This window comes from Osmerus eperlanus, chromosome 10, assembly GCF_963692335.1.
Source record: "Osmerus eperlanus chromosome 10, fOsmEpe2.1, whole genome shotgun sequence".
NCBI classification, from domain to species: domain Eukaryota; kingdom Metazoa; phylum Chordata; class Actinopteri; order Osmeriformes; family Osmeridae; genus Osmerus; species Osmerus eperlanus.
In genome coordinates, this window is record NC_085027.1 from 10703909 (window position 1) to 10720772 (window position 16864).

Sequence of the window (16864 nt, forward strand, 5' to 3'; positions counted from 1 at the left end):
CTACTACTTTTATGGTCTGTGCCCTAGCTGAAACTCCTATACAAGTTTCCCGATGGTGTGTGTGCCTCATTGTATATAGGGCCTTTACAACCTTTCTCTTAACCTTGTTGTCCTTTTTTGTATTGTGTACTACTTGCTAAGATTTATCAACAATATGAAATGATTTAATTTTAAGTACCAATGGTTTTCTCTGACAAGCTTATTGTTTTGAAACAATGTACACAACAAGTACACTTTGTTGTATTTTGCTAATTGTTTTCATAAAATAAATCCCCAGTTGGCGTTGTAGACCCTTACAATGTGGATGATGGAAAGAAAGTCTCCACATTGTAGTGTATTATTTATTTGACAAACATAATTGTTTCTTTAAATACACACAGTTAGGCTTCATGTAACATTTTTATAAATTAGAAATATTTGGTAAAAAGACAGTTGCAATAACCACACCAGGCACCTAATTTCAAACAATTTATTATTTTCTCCACATAACTTCGAAACAACCTCATAAACCAAAGAGTAAGAAAGAGCATGCTTGGGCATGCAATGATGTCACAACATGATGATGTCACCGGGTGCGAAGTATAAAACATACAGTAGCAGAGAGTTTATTTTTATATCATTCACAAACTCAGGACATTTCAGTTTCCACTAGAGTTAAAAGCTAGCGTTTATTTTACACTGCTCTCAATGTCTCATGTCGCCTGTGTTGCTGGATAAAGCGACGAGAGGCTGAGAGACTCACAAACTGACACCAGATTGAGCAGGCTAAACAAACATGCTGAAAAATATCCCATCTGGCCCAAAGTGCCATGAAGTGACACTGAATAACCCAATCTTTCCCCTTTTGGACTCTGGTCCGAAAGTAGGAGTGAGAGAGACAGACAAAACAGTGCATGCCATTTCAGGGAGGGTCCCCTTCCTTAATGTCAAAGAGTCCTCACCTCCCCCTAGCCTGCCCACATAAGGGGTGTTTTATCAAGGAAATAAACAAATTTAAGACAAAAAATGAATAAATACGAGGCACTCAGCATTCTCTCTGTCTTGCAAACTGCAAAAAAGTAACAAACTTGAGTAATAATGATATACATACATATATATTTAGAATCAGTGGTTATAACTTAACAGTCTCAAAGCTGTACAAAGGGGCAAGCCTGAATCCTCTAAACCATGTTTCTCATAGTCAGTATTTTAGTGTTTGCCTCGTGTTGATGCGTGCGAGAGTGTGTGTGTGTAATGTGTGTTGAGACTGAATGTGATCTGTTGTGTAAGTGGTAGGGTTAAGATAAATTCCATCTAATTTACAGTTGATTCAGGAAACAAATTTAAGTTTGATTCATGAATCTATGCTCGCAGAGAATTTTGCGGTATATACAATTCATTAATCAAACTCAACCTTCTTAAAATTCCAATTCCCTGATTTGACTGGATGTTCAATGGCGTTGATCTCAACTCTCAGCTTATAGTAGCAGTGATAAGAATGAATAATATCTGGGTGGATTGTGTACAAATGAAGACAGAACATTGATGTAAGAAGGGATAGAAAGATGCTCTTTAAACTCCACACACCCTCATGCAATGGCTGTGTGTGTGTGTTGGTATAATGGTGAAAAAAAGAATCATGACGGAGCCCTTTAAAATGGATCTACTATTACAGCATAGTTTTGTAGCATAGTGCTGATAGATCAGGGGTTGGTGGATGGGGCCAAGGGGTACAGGGGTTTAGGCTATAGGGTTTAAGGTATAGGGTGGATGAAATGTGTCTGCCATGCTCTAGGATATAGCATGTTTAATGGATGGTAGAGACACACAAGGTGGGGCATAGGAGTTGCAGTATGCTTGTCTTGGATGAGCAAAGTGCGCAAAGGTTCTACCATCTCCTGTCCGTTTTTAAAGCTGGTGTCAAAAACCCATGCATGTGTGTAACCTACTATAACCACACCATCTTAAAACTGCACTCTTAGCTTTCTTACAATAGATATCTATGATGTCCTGCTATAGTCGCAAGCAATAAAGAGGCAATTCAAAAGGAACAGTTGTGAAGTAGAAACTCATGTTTCAGATAATAACATCAGACAAGATAACAACAAACCAATAGCAGACCTGTGCCTGTGCTTGGGCTGTGGGCTCCAGTTGGATGGGCAGAATGTCTGTATCGATAAGTAATATAATGTTGGTAAGAATACGCCTTAGTAGATCATACCTGTAGAAGCTTAAATAAAGAAGTGAATGAACAAAATAGCTACTCCAATATTAAGTAAAATGACCATGACCACCAGAATAGAGCTGGAGCCCTATGGAAGAGAAAAGAGAAGAGAAAAGTTAGAGAAAGTTAATTTGCTGTAGATTATGCTGTCTAATTAAGTCAAGCAACCGCACACCAGTTTAATTCCACTTGAGAATTTGAATGTTTGAATGGAATCCACAACATTGGTTACCTGGTTAACGTTAGTGTCATTCAATCATAATTTACCATAACCATCATGAGCAGAGCATGCAGTTCACTCACTGAGTTTGATTTAAGGGTGAGATGCTCCCCGTCCTGCTCCAGTGTAATAGGCTGGGACTTTAGGGGTGGGGAGAGGGTGAGGTCCCTGTGCAGTGGCCACTCCTCCAACTCTGCCCCCACATTCAGACTGTCCAGCATCTGTACAGAGTCCATGGATCCCTCCTTCACTGGCCGCAGGCCACGGGGCCGCACCCTGTTGCCTTTAGGGCCTGGAGATTCCTGGCCCAGCCCCCGGGGCATCTGGGAGTCCGGGGGCTGAAGCCTCATATCTACTGTGTAGTCACCTAGCTTCTCGTCCTCCTGCTCTGTGAGGCGTGAGTGGGCGGGGCTCCACCTAAGGGTGCTTTCAGCAGTCCAGACCCCTGGGTGGCCGTCAAGCCCTTGGTCAGCCAAGGCATGCTCGCTAAGCTTGTGGTTGGAGGAGATGTGGTGCTTTGTGTGGTGGTTGGAGTATACATGCTCTGGTGGGTGGTGGTTGGAATACACATGCTCTCGAGGGTTGTAATTGGAGGAGAAATGGTCCTTTGGGTTGTGATTGGAGCAGGTATAATCATGGGTCTTGTGATTGGAAGAAGCATGCTCAGAAGTCTTGTGATTGGACATGTTATGCTCCAAGGCCTTGTGATTGGATAAAATGTGCACCTGCGGCTTGTAATTGGAAGAGGCATGCTCGCAGGCCTTGTGATTTGTTGAAGTATGATCCCATGTTTTGTGATTGGAGGACGTGTACTCTCTCGACTTGTGATTGGACGACACATGCTTAGAGGGCTTTTGGTTGGATGAGGAATGCTCCCAGGACCTGTAGGAGGAAGTGTGCTCCTGGGACTTGTGATTGGATGAAGTTTTCTCCCTTGGCTTGTGATTGGAGGGGGCTTGTTCATGGCCATTAACTTGGCCTTCTTGTTCTTCCAGGAGGGAAGGGGTGGTGGAGCGACTACTACCCCCTCGATCTGGGTACATATCCTCTGTCCAGTTGTTAGCCCCGCCCCTGGGGAGGTCCATGCCCCGGCCCTCCACCAATACTTGGATCTCAGCTCCGCCTTGGTCGTCCACGGCACTCTGGCGCATGAAGCAGGCGTTTCTGGGGCGGTGGGCGTGCTTGGATGGACTGCGGGGAGGTGAGGGTGGGATGCTCAACACAGGGCTGAGATCAGGTGTTATTACAGGTGGCGTGGTGTCAGGCGTGCACAGCTCGGGACTGTCTGTTCCTGTGGAGATGACCTCATGGTCTTTGTCCTTGATGTCCTGGTGCTTGGGCCTCTGACACTCGAGTCCTAACAAACAGTTGGAGGACAGAACTCAATGAGGTGTTTTGGCAGACATCCACCACAAGTACATTAGAAGTACACAGGGATTTCAGTGTTAGCAGAAACATGTACAACAGAAAGAGAATAAGAATGCATTCTAGACTGGCTGAGTCAAACCGAGATAGTCACAGTTAGCTTCTGTCTGTGTCGGCAAGGATTTAAAGATACAGTTCACTTGAATTCTACAATGTTTATAGGATTATCCTCTTCAAATCCTACATGGCTAATATGGTGAGTATTACTGACAGGCAAAAGTAACGTACATGGTGGTACGTTAATATTACATTACATTTATGCATACATATTAAAGATTAGCATGTTTATTCTTTGCTCATACTCAAGGTACAAAGGTTGGATTTCCGCTTTAAAATCACAGATCACATGTATAATGAGAGCAAGTTCTTTTGTATTTCTTTTTATTTAAGCAGACTGAATTATAAGTATGTTCGTTTGTTAACATGTAAATGAAGGGGGTTTAATATTTGTCCACACAATTAACCAAAACTACAACCAAAACTATTCCCCTATGTTTAAAGGAAGAGGGGTAAACTGAACAGTGTATTAACATTAACCAAAGTATGCCTATATCAATGGAATTACAGTTATTACCCTTACTTATCAACATATGACTAGCAATGCAACAGTAAGTTACACAATGAAGTAGAGACTCCTTCCAGAAACTCCAGATTTTAGCATGGCAGGGTGACTACAACTGTGTGTAAAGTAGTTAACTGTTGATTTACTTAACAGCAAATATGTGTTCCAGATCCCCCCCCCTTTGTAATGATGTAACAAGTTTGGTGCCATTTCACATGCAATCAAGAGACACATGGAGTGTAGCAAGTAACTACCCTTTAACTTGGATTTTTTTTTACCATATTTAGCAACTTAATTGCTTGGTGACAATTTTAATCAACCATCAATGAATAGGTTTAAATGTGGTCTGTCAGTTCAGTTTAGCTCTCCTCATCGCACACCCTTTGATGTGAAAAAAGAAAACTTCCCATCCCTTGTTGCCTGTCTTCACCCTCTCTTACATGAATACACTTCCACACATTCACTCTCACACTCTTACTGGAACCATTTATTTGGTCACCATCTAAGTTTTAGACTCACCATTTCCATAGATGTGGAAGGAAGGCGAGAGCTCTTTGGCAGCAACACGAGCCATTCGACACTCCTCTGTTGCCTTCTGGGCCACACCCTCTGCTGCCTCTGCCTTTCCACGGGCGTGGCTCATTCTGAAAGAGAAATACAAGATGTAATCAGTCACAACAGGTCACAACTTAAAATACCACTTGCATGCAACATATTCAGCTCCCTACAATACAGAGGTTTTTCTTTGTATTTGGGGTGCTCTGAGGAGTGTTGTGTACACAGTTCCCTTCTGCCCTGGTTTTATTGACATTGTTACCTTTTTAAGGAGAATGTTCCAGTGAGTGTATTACTTTCCGGGACATTACTGTACAGTATATGGCCTGGTTTTTTATTGTTTTCTGTCTGATATTCTCATAATGTGTTTTGCCACCAAGACAGCCTTGGACATTGTGATACACTCTTTAATACAGGGAAAATATCATTCTCAAAAATATATTTATTGGCAGTACAGGGTATCTAAATACAGTTTATTTGGATATAGATCATAAGGCTCTTTAGGACATTTCTATTTAGTTTTGCCTGTTCCTGAATATGGTTGATTTTAGTCTTGCTTTTATGGCTACCTCACAACACCCTGAAACCAATGCCACACTGATAATAACAGTGGTTAAGTTAGTCTCAGTGAGTACTGGGACTGATTCCAAGAACTGAATTCAAGTGGTGTCCAGGCAGAGGTATCTTACCTGGACAGGGCAATCTCCGCCTTCTGTTTGGCAATGTCCGCAGCTTTCTCAGCTGCCTCCACGGCCCGGTCCACCTTCTCCCTGATCTTACTGGCCCTCAGTGGGATGAGATTCTTGCGTTTGCCGCTCACCAGTGCATTCTGCTTGTACTTGCCTTCTTCTTTGGTGCCATCGGGGAACGTGGTGCACCCATAGCCATGCCGCTTGTTGGCGGCCCACTCCCCCTCATAGCGCATGCCGTCAGAGCGCCGGCTCACGCCCCAGCCCGCTCGTTGATCGCTCCTCCACTCTCCGGCATAGGTCTCAGTCACAGTGGCGTCCACAGGGGCACCCTGCTCACCCTCGCCCAGGCTGGCGTTGGAGTGGATATCAGAGGCTGCTGAACTGACAGTGCTCATGCCGGCCTCGCTGCAGAAGGAGCTCTGCTTGCTGAGCTGGCTGGCCAGGGAACTCTTGGACTCGGAGCGTCGCAGTTTCAGCCCGCTCAGGATGGATTGGCGGAAGCGGCCTTTCCTCTTCCTCTGCCGGTCAGCTTCACTTGGGGCGGTGAGAGCAAAACCGCCTCTCCCCACGGGGCTCCCGGCCAGGCCCGCCACAACACCGTCTGTCGGCGTGATGGTGGTGCCATCCTCCAATAGGGTGGGCGGGCCATGGCTGTGCTCGGAGCGGAGCGAGTTTATGGACGTGCGCAGGGGGAAGAGGATGACGGCTGCCATGCCGTACGGCACGCTCTGCCGCACACCGTAGCCATGACGCATCCCACCCAACCACTGGCCCTGGTACGTTCCTGAGAAAGCGCGCGCGCGCGCGCGAGAGAGAGAGAGAGAGAGAGAGAGAGAGAGAGAGAGAGAGAGAGAGAGAGAATTTAAGTAATATATGTCATTTATGTTTACAGTAGAATGAAATTACCAAAGTAAGTGATTAGTTGGTTGGCAATGATAAGTAATTAAACACAGACAGTATGAATGAACACTGAATGAGCTTTGTAGTAGTAGTAGTAGGTAGTAACAGTAGTAGTAGTAGTAGTACTAGTAGTAGTAGTAGCAGTATTATTACTAGCAGTATTAGTGGTGCATGAATGTGCACTTAATACAGGAGATGAACAGAGATTATCAACTTAGACTTAAAAGTGTTGTTGTCAGTTGACACTTGCTGCTTAAATCCCTAAAATCCATGGGTGACTTTAACAAGGTTTCCACAACAAAGTACTACATATTAGCCAATAAGACACATTACTGTCCCCTCTTTATAAAGACATTATAAAGACTTTTTTGAGATGGTATACTTATGTGCTATGCCTGCCAGAGTGAAGGAGCCATTCTGGTGAAATCAATATGTTGGTGGTCGAGTGGAAATGTAATGAAGGCAAATTGAGCGCATGTTACACTATAAAAACATTGGGATTGGTTCAACCCCAGGCCAAATATGCATGTTTATATTTGCTGTGAGGCTGGCTAGTCACTATGAAATAATATTGACTTAATTCTGAAAAACAACGTAAAAAGTGACAGATTTTCGTAATAATCAGGCGTTAATATAACCAAACGTTTTGTAAAATTAACAATATTCAGCCCCACAATGCATTTTCATCAACACTTTCACACTTTTAGTAGGTTTTGGTAATAATCTGTGTTATGTCTACTCTGCCGTAACCTACATGAATTGTTTAGTAGCCTATAAACAACACTCTCGCACGATCTTTGTCTGGCTCATCGGAGGAGCTCTCCGTGGTGCTGAAATCATAGCCCATCTAGCCAGGCAAAAATAGCAGATATTTTCTCAAAGACAATTGTCTTTAAGAAAATATCTGACCCAATATCCGACACATCCCGACTCAATGGTTGTGTGATTCTCTTTACAATATGTCCCGTGTGTGTTGGAAGCACGTTTATTGGGTTGTGGAAAATGTGTCAGCTCGTGCGTGCTATATTCATCTGTCGGCTGTTCTCCACGTGAGCGACTGGAGAGATATCTCGTGACGCAGTCTTTTTTGCAGTCATGTTAGAATGATGTTCCCGCTAATTCATAAACCAAATCATGCCGCGGAGTAGTTTGCCAACGATTGCAGTGGATACGTTTTAGGCTACAACTGCTGATAAACAACCTTTACACCAATGCAGCACTGACAGACCGTTTTTCCACGGTCCCCTGCATCACTTATTGACCTCGCTCTTTCCCTTCACCGCACCCCCGCCTCCTCTCTTAGCTCATCCGGGTTCTGGGCAATGGAAGCGGTGGAGCTGCATTGGTTATCAAACGGCCTAGATAAGCGCCCAAGTCAGAAAACGCCACTGACAATGCCAAAGCGCCAATCAGGGCGCAGAACAGAGATAGTCTCCAGTGACACGCTGACCTGCTGTCTCTGCGTTACCATGGCGATTTACAGTACAGAGGCGTCTGTGGTATAATGCAAGTAGAAAAATGAGTAGCCTATGTACAGGGGAGGAGGATATGAAATGCTGTAAATGTGAGGATGCAACAGGACTAAAATTAGAAGTTAGATACTAAATGAAGATGGATTCATGATTTATGCAGATTGTGGCTTCAAGTTTTTACCTTTTTAACAAAGTTCCTATTATGAAATCAATTGTAGAATTGGATTATTGTGTAGTGGTAGATTTGACTGTGAAGCTCAATTACAAATGAGAAATGAGAAACAATTAACACCAAAACTATGGTGTGCAGGTGTGTCCATTTATGTTTTGGGTTTGATGTTTTCTGTATCTATGATATCAATGCGACTGTAGATTTACCATGTTTAGGCTTGGGTTGTATCATCCCACAGTATCATCTGGAGGGAAGCTAGTGAGAGACACAGTAACAGTGTCTATGAGCTACAACTTGACTCTACAGCAGATTGGATTGAAGGTTGAGGGTTTGAAATGAAAGGAATAGAAGTGAAGGAATTTGTTGACAATGAGTCTTGGTTTGAAAAGTAGTGACTCTGCTTGTTGTTGAGTAACATGTTGTAGGTGTTTAAAGTGAGGGTTGGCTTAGTTCTTACCTCCGTCAGAGTATGTCTCAGTGCCGTATCCATCCTGTAGGCCGTTGCTCCAGGTTCCCTCATAGCGGGCCCCACTGGCCGTGCTCTCCAGCTGCCCATAGCGACCCTTGAAGCCCTGTGTCCACTCGCCCCTGTAATCCCAGCGGCCTTTGCTCTCCACGCCTACACCGTGGCGCTTGCCCTGTGCCCAGGTGCCCTGGTAACTATTCCCGCTTGGCCAGGTGTACACGCCCAGGACCTCAAAACCGTGGCTCCAGGCCCCTGCATACTCACCCTGGCCCTGTGGCCCCGTGCAGACCCCTCGCCCATGGGCCTTGCCCTGCTCCCACCCCCCGCAGTACGACCCCCCGTCATCAAAGTCAAACCTGCCTCCAGTGGACATGCATGAAACAGGTTTAGGCAAATCCTCAGAACGTCAAGAAGAAAGGCCCGGCTGACAGCTAAAGGATCAGGGGAAAGAGGCCGGGGATAGATGTGGTAACATGGAAGTACAGCACTCTAGTTCTTATTCCTCTCAATTTTTTTCAACAATACAATGAGAATACAGGTTGATCGCCTCAAATAGAGCAAGGTTTAATCCCAACAGCATAACTTCAGGATAAAGTGGATCCTCACGATGGAAGTGGCTTCCTTTTCCGTGCTGGATGCTACTGTCGGGCACGCTACTTCCCATGGGCATGCAGGCAGTGAGCGCTCCTCCTTCTCCACCTCCCCCTCCTCCTCCACCCTCCTACTCCACACAGCCTCGCCAGCTGGGGAGCTCAGCAACCCACCTGCTTTGCTGCTTTGTGGGGCGCTCCAGACAGACTAGGCCCAGGCTTTTCAAGTACTCCCAGAGGCCCACACAGCGGCAGCAGTGACCGTGCTGGGCTCAATCAGACATTACACCACCCCTTCAGCCGTGCCGCACCGGCACACAGAAATGGAGAGAGATACAGGAGAGGGATGGTACCGCACCAGCACAAAAAAGAGAGTAGGAGAGACGATGAGGGTATTTCTATAACATGCCCTGGAAAAAGCAGTGCAGGTTCCCTGCAAACACACACACGTCCATAATCACACACACCTCAGACGTCCTGACAGGCTGTGTATATCCCCTTTGCTCCTCTTATTCCTTGTTCTGTTTTTTTTTTCTTCCTCTCGCTGTGCTCCTGCTGTGATCTAGTGATGAGCTGGTCTCCATGAGATGGGGAGGCAGAAAAAATGCACAATTATGCTCTTCTGTGTCCTTTTGTCCTCTCCATTTTAGTGCTCACATGATTCTGGATGGTTATTTTATCCCATTTCCCTTAAGTCATATTGTGCTCTTTCGCTCTGCCTTCCCCTCTCTCTCTGACTAAAATCTGCTCATTACAGGACTGTTCCACCCCAGCCAGTACCCCTCCCCCACACGCACACTCCTTCCCTCAGCTCTTAAAGAGATAGAGACGGAGGGACAGGGGGAAGAGCAATGCACGCTGAGCTCACTGCGCTGTTCCTTTGGGTATACACCATGCTTTTCCTAATTACCCAGCCTAATTTCACTGTCCTCTTCAATCCTCCTAGAAGAGACAGGGAAGTCAGCAATTCATTTATCCCCTACTAGTGGTTTGTAGCTTTCAAACCTTGAATTCCATTTTTTTAATCTGCTATTCACTGCTCATTGAATTGTTCTACAAAAACTAAAAAAATGACACGACTCCTCCAAAGTCTTCTGTATTGAGTTTTACTGGCCATTTCAAGACATATACAATGGTAAATTAACAGAATTCCCCTATGTTAATGTTTAGTAATGTTTAGTAAGGAAGATGTTCCTTAACCTCTCTCTCACATCATTCAATTCCTTTTTCATCTTCCTTTTTCTTCTAGTAAGTATATGTCACCATCCTAGTAGAATGGCACTACAATATGTGATCTTGAAGACACACAAATGACCTTCTAAACAGATCAAATCTTATTTTTATTTAGGACAGCCATCTATATGGAGCCATTATACATCAATAAACATATTTCGACAGCACGACAATCTTTTTCACATGAAACATTGATTAACAGTGACAAGCTACATGCAGACGTGGTGAAACACTTCACTGTGGTACTTAGATGTAGGTGGGACTGGGTGAAACTTGAGGAAAGCCATTACACAGTTAATTTGTTATATTTGCCATTCACATGACCAAATTGATGACATAATGAAATACAAGTCATCGAAAAACAAAATAAGAACTGGGAATGGCCATTTCACTAGTCCATAGGGGATATAATGTATAAACAATCAATTAAAGATCAATACATCAATCAAGAACACCCTGACCCTAACAGCACTGACTATACAATGAGAACTGACTTGGAAGGAAATATTTCACAAAATGTAAATGTTGATTTAAAGTAAAGAGCACATTTATACTGAAATGTATTAGGAAATTGCATTTTGGATCACAAATTGTATTTCCCTCCAATCAAACTACCATAAGATCCTTGAACCCCCCCAAAAAAAACACCCAGTAGGCAAGCATTCAGAAATGCTGTTATGCTCTATAAAATATATTTAGTGGAACAAATTAATGAATCACCACGGAATAGGCGGCAATGATAGTGGGTGTGTTTGTCACGATCTCTCCGTCTGGGTGGTTTTCTTTTTCACAAGGGAATATCAAAGACTGATTTAGCTTGACAAATGTCTCTGCACAATTTCTGAAAGCCTTGATAAAGTCCCTGATCGTAAGATAAATACACAAATGCTAAGCATTAATGGCAGTTTGTACTTAGTACTTTTGGAATCAGATTACTATAAGACCTTATGGATATAAATAAAAACCTGTGTTGTGTTGAAGGCTTTGACTGCTGCAACATGTGAGCTGCAAAGAACTGATAATTAGAATGTGAACCAGATTTATCCCTAGTTATAAACCACAAAGGCCCCTGGGGCCATAAACCACATTTCCAAGATTTTCATTTCTACAACACAATTCTACAGTGTAACTTATGTAACTATGCCATATGGACTAACAAGCTAAAAAAAAAAGTGCCATTGCCTCTGTACATTAGAAATGTACAGAGGCTGTTTACCAATTGTGTGAAATAAAAGGCACTATTAACTATGTATCTTAATCTACAGAAAATATGCCTTAATGTTAAAATTAGAAACTTTTAAAAATGTGATGAACAAGGTTTGTTTGCAAACACAAAGAGGTAGAATACTTTATTTTCAGTTAATCAGTTTCATCACAGATCAAGTCAAGACCAAATTGACTGATTCACACCCAGACCAAACTACTGGAGACCGATAACTAGTCTGTCAGGCCTGAACACTTGGTCTTATCACGGTCCCTATCTCTTCCAATTATAAAAAAGAAACATAGACCAGACCAAGTCTATCCACCCTGTAAACCATTAGAAAGGTATAATAAGGACTGTAAATACCATTCTATAGCGTCAATGCTACATTAAATCAGGTCAAAAGGCATTTCACTCAAGAGAAAAATGTAAAATAACAGTTGAATAAAAAGTAACCTTGAAAAATACTCCTGACAACAGATTCTTGCAAAAACTGATAAGTGAAATAATTACTATATGTAGCTTAACATATAGTAGTAATATCACAAATTAATTTAAAGGGATTTATAGTCAACAGAAAAGCTACTTTCTTCAAAAACAATCTGTGATATTGAGTAGTGGTCGAACCCAATTTATGTTTTTAATCACAACAATTGATCGGCAATGTTTCATCAACTAGCATTTTTATTTTCAAAATTCAACATTGTTACATGTACTGCAAGTGGATATAAATGTTTACAGTAACACATGAAGAACATACATGGTATCCAACCCCCCCAAAAAAGAATAAAAGTTACAAAACTGAAAATAGCTGGATGCACAAGTCCTCCTCAAAGGGGAATCAGGAGTAATTTCCCTCGGTTGTGCCTATGAAGGTAGGTGAGGCCATTTTGGCGGGTGGAAAGGCAGGGTTGCCAGGTTTGCTTAGCCTAGGTGAGAATATCGTGTGCCTGCTGCTCCACCAGCATGGCCATGTTCTTCACATCTCCACACCAGAAGTCTAGCCTCTCTTTCATGCCTTTGATCTGAAACCACAAAGGGAAGGTTCAAGAGGATGATAAGTTGCTTGACGGTTAATCATCAACACCTGTCATGAAGACCACTGGTAAAAGGTGGAGGCATTTCCCTGCAGTTTTGAATTCCAATATGTATTTGTACTGGCAAGGCACATGTTTAAAATGTACAGTTTACAAAAATTGGACTGGGGGGAAAAAAACAACACCTGTCATAACGGAGTGTTAAACACTAAACGTTAGCTGGGTCACTTGAATTTATAGGACATATTTTCCAAACGTACTTACCTTTTAAAATAAAACATTGGACTTAAGAATTATCATGCACAAAAGACTTCCTATTGGCAGAGAAAGGCTTTAAGTAATGGTTCACACCACCAACTCAAACTCAGTCTTGGGGTGGTGTACACTTACCTGTTGCAGGTCCAGCACCCTTGGTTGCACCCAGGTCATCTGAACCTTCTGGTCCACCTCATCGATGTTGCCTTTGATCAGGCCCACTGACAAAGCCTTCATTACCAAGAGTTCAACCTATAATACAAAGCAGACATACAAAACATAGAACATACCATCACTACAAAGGCATTAAAGCAAAATGTGGCAGGTTCACCATAGGAAAATGTGTTTATCTGTCAATCAATACCATGTATTATATATGTATGTATATTTAGAATAACATGACACTGGATCTTTCCAAAACATTGACAAATGCTGATTACTACATGTAGAAAAATGTCCAGGTCACAATGGGCACTGACAGAACTATTTAGTGGTGCAGGGCAAAGATTAATGTCACCCACTGTGTAATTGACTAGGAACAACATTGGCAACCACTTATATAGGTTAATGTTCTTCTACAGTCTGTTAGGTCAGCAATCAGGTCACCAATTTGAAATAGAATTGACAAATGCAGATGTGATTGACAGATGAAATATGTGCTTAGCATCAAACTGACCTCATTTACAGGGATTTTGGCACTCTGTGAGATCTCATGAAAGGTCAGCTGTCTGTGGTTAGCTGGGCGGGTGAAAGTCATCTACAAGTAAGGAGAGAAGGGGGAACATTATTTTGAGATACCAAAGTATTAAACATTCACTATGAAGAAAAATCACCTTGTTAGGATTACCCACCTCCATCACACAAAGGAGCTGAATCTTCTGCATCAGCTTAGCCTCATGTGTTGCCAGGTCAGGCTGCAACAAGACACATTCATTGAGTTCTGTTTTTGATAAGGCTGCATGCATCCATTGTACCTTTCATTTTATATAAATATTCATAAAAAGAAAACTACAAAAGAAAAGCTACAGAGCATGCCTTGTCTTTTCCAAATACAATAGAATGCCCAAATGCATATTTTACCACACTGTCACTAACCTGCTGGCCCCAGGCAGACTTGAAGGTCTGGAATTTCTCCACATTGCCCCCATTGAAGGCATACAGTGTGTCAATAAGCCATTGCTTGTCTGTGCTTCTTAAAGACTCAAGCACTGGATGCATGAGCTACATAAGCAATCATAGCCATTTGTGGAATAAAGGTAAACAATAAGAACATGAATATAAATGTATTATTTATGTTAGTTGCAACAATTTGTAACCGTGAAGAATTGTGCACGCCCCAACACACAGGCAATGTTTATTTACCAGCTCCCCGAAGTTGTAAACTCCTTCCCCCAAGAGTCCAGCCAAGCCCAATGTGAAAGCCCTTTCCTGCTTCTCTGTCTCTATAAGATGGGAATCAATTATCAATCCTAAAAACTATGACATAACTAATAACCGCAAAACAGAGTAGAGTACAATAGTCAGCACTACAGGAATATTCAGAAGACTATTAAAGTCATTGTCAGTGTGATTCCCTGTGGGCTGGTTTTAGCAGCCTCTCACAGTACCTGCCAAGTCTTTGATGTCCACACAGCCCAAGTAGCGCAGAGCATCCTTGTAGTAGTTGGCGTGGTTCCCAACGATGCGATAGTATTTGCTGGACAGGTCATAGAAGCGTCCATGGACTGACGTTACCCCAGGCAAATTGTTTAACATCTCATCAACTTCCTCAATGATTTTCTGTCGGGAGGAAGTTTTAAGTCATGGAGGTTTATCAGCTTTGCAGACATCAGTCCTTTGAAAGTGTCTAGTTAATAGTATCCAATGCAATGTACACATATGTCTCAGTCTTACCTTTGTTGCTGGAAGGTCACTGATCTCTAGCTTTAGAGTGCCAATAGACGTCTTACACAGAATGACTGCTTCATCACTGCTTTTCACCTGTAATATAATAGTTGAGTGTATATCAGAATATTGTAAACACACTGTCTTATTTCTTAAAAGATCTTAAAATCTTATTAAAATATTGACAAATTCTGGCTTACTTTTTCCTTGGTTTTCTCAAGGAAGGTGATGGCTTCTTTTGGATCTGAAAATGTAATTAATTACACAGAATGCTGAATTGTACTGTAAAATATTACTCACAATAATTTAAAAGTGAAAAACTCATGGCATCAGAGTATAAAGTATATGAGCAGAGCAGACTACAAATAAGGACCAAGCATTTACCTGTCATACGTCTAGTAACATATAGGATAATCTCCACTAGGGACAATGGGTTGATTCTGGTAGAAAGAAGTCAGGTGGTTGGGATAAATGAATGCAGCAAAACAGTGATTCATGCAAGAAAAATAAGCTTTTAATAGTTAATAGACATCCTTACCTGTGTTCAAAGTCACTGAGAAAATTTTCGTAAAGCTGCAAAATTACAATGAAACGTTAACTAGTGATGTAGTTATAGCAAGACAGATTAACTTGTCAATAAATACTGTACCTGTATGAGGCCTTACTGTACCTGTATGAGGCCATCCCCTGTGGCAAAGCAAGGATCCTTTACAAAGTCTGTCATCTTCAGTGTCAACTGATGCCACAGCCTACCGGGAGGTAAGACCAAAACAGAGTGTGAGCCCCATTAGCTCATCACATATATCAATACAAAAGTAAGTTAACAGGATTACTTTTTAAATCATGTGTCCACAGCATTCTGCGCGACTAAATTCGCATCTGACTGCTACTACCCCATAGAACTAGCTGAATACATACATAGCTTTGAAAGTGGGAAGCTAACATTTATTCAGAAAACATGACTAACACACACACACAGTTAACTCTTATAATGACTGCATTGTAACCGTCCGCTTAAAGGAATAATTAATTAGCTATTGTAGCCTAGTATAGTAGCCTAGTATAGTAGCCACAATGCAATGTCAACTAAATCAACTACAGTCAGCTAGCTAGACACCACTGGTGTCACCAGTCTTGCCTAGATAGGATATTATAACGTTAGTCTAAAGACTGATTGCGAGGTCGGTAGAGATAGCACTACTGGTGTAAAGTTTATTTTCATTTTAAAGCTGTTAAGAAACTCTTCCAACGACACAAGACACATAAAATGGCTTTATTTGAGGTTATGCTAGTCACATAACAGATTGCTGGCTAGCTAGCTAGCTAACTAACTCCATCCATGACTCAGCGGATGAATGACATGGAAAGCTAACGAGACTGCTAACGTTAGAGCTAGCTTGCTAACCAATTTGTTTGAAGTCTTTACTTTTTGTTGTATAACTCCTCCAATGTATGCCATTCTGCCGCCATCTCTGGGGTTGAGCTGTTGCTCTGTTGTTGTTTGAGGTACCCGGTGACATCTTTCATTGTTGCGGTCTGTGTGATTTTCTATTCCGATTTTGAGTTGAGACAAATAGCTTTAGCTGTTATCTGTAGCCAAGCGCTTTTAATAAAGACTGCATGGAAGCAAAGGAGCATGGGAGTTGACCTGGACGGAAATAGTTACTAGGTACCGTAGTACTACCGTAAATTCTATAGCAAACAGTCACACACTAGTATTAAGTTGAAACGTTGACGTTCTGTTGAGTTACACAAGGACATATATATATATATATATATGAAATATGAAGGTAGTTATATTTACATAGAATAATGGTTTCTGGAAGTACGCCTATATAATGTGTTGCAATAGCTTTATTATCTGTAGGAATTGGTCATCAACTAGAACTCAATTCGGATCTGTCCCACTTTTACAAGTTTGCGTTAGATTTAGATGTTGTCGTCATGACGTTAAAGGAAGACAACAAACAGGGGATCCAGTCCATAGATATATA

At 42.2% G+C, this 16864-nt stretch overlaps 2 protein-coding genes across 2 annotated transcripts; both read right to left on the reverse strand.

Annotated features, from left to right (window-relative positions):
• Positions 1-455: 455 nt before the first annotated feature.
• On the reverse strand, positions 456-10023 carry jph3a (junctophilin 3a). Its single transcript, XM_062471543.1, has 5 exons — positions 8659-10023; positions 5655-6441; positions 4930-5054; positions 2507-3780; positions 456-2291 (listed from the first exon to the last, which is right to left on the reverse strand). The coding sequence occupies exons 1-5, from the start codon at positions 9038-9040 to the stop codon at positions 2211-2213; spliced, it is 2649 nt and encodes an 882-aa protein (XP_062327527.1). The 5' UTR covers positions 9041-10023; the 3' UTR covers positions 456-2210.
• A 2337-nt stretch (positions 10024-12360) lies between these two features.
• Positions 12361-16491, reverse strand: psmd13 (proteasome 26S subunit, non-ATPase 13). Its single transcript, XM_062471554.1, has 13 exons — positions 16297-16491; positions 15541-15619; positions 15409-15443; positions 15255-15310; positions 15071-15114; positions 14880-14966; positions 14594-14765; positions 14349-14428; positions 14082-14207; positions 13838-13900; positions 13663-13743; positions 13122-13238; positions 12361-12719 (listed from the first exon to the last, which is right to left on the reverse strand). The coding sequence occupies exons 1-13, from the start codon at positions 16395-16397 to the stop codon at positions 12624-12626; spliced, it is 1137 nt and encodes a 378-aa protein (XP_062327538.1). The 5' UTR covers positions 16398-16491; the 3' UTR covers positions 12361-12623.
• Between the last annotated feature and the right edge of the window lie 373 nt (positions 16492-16864).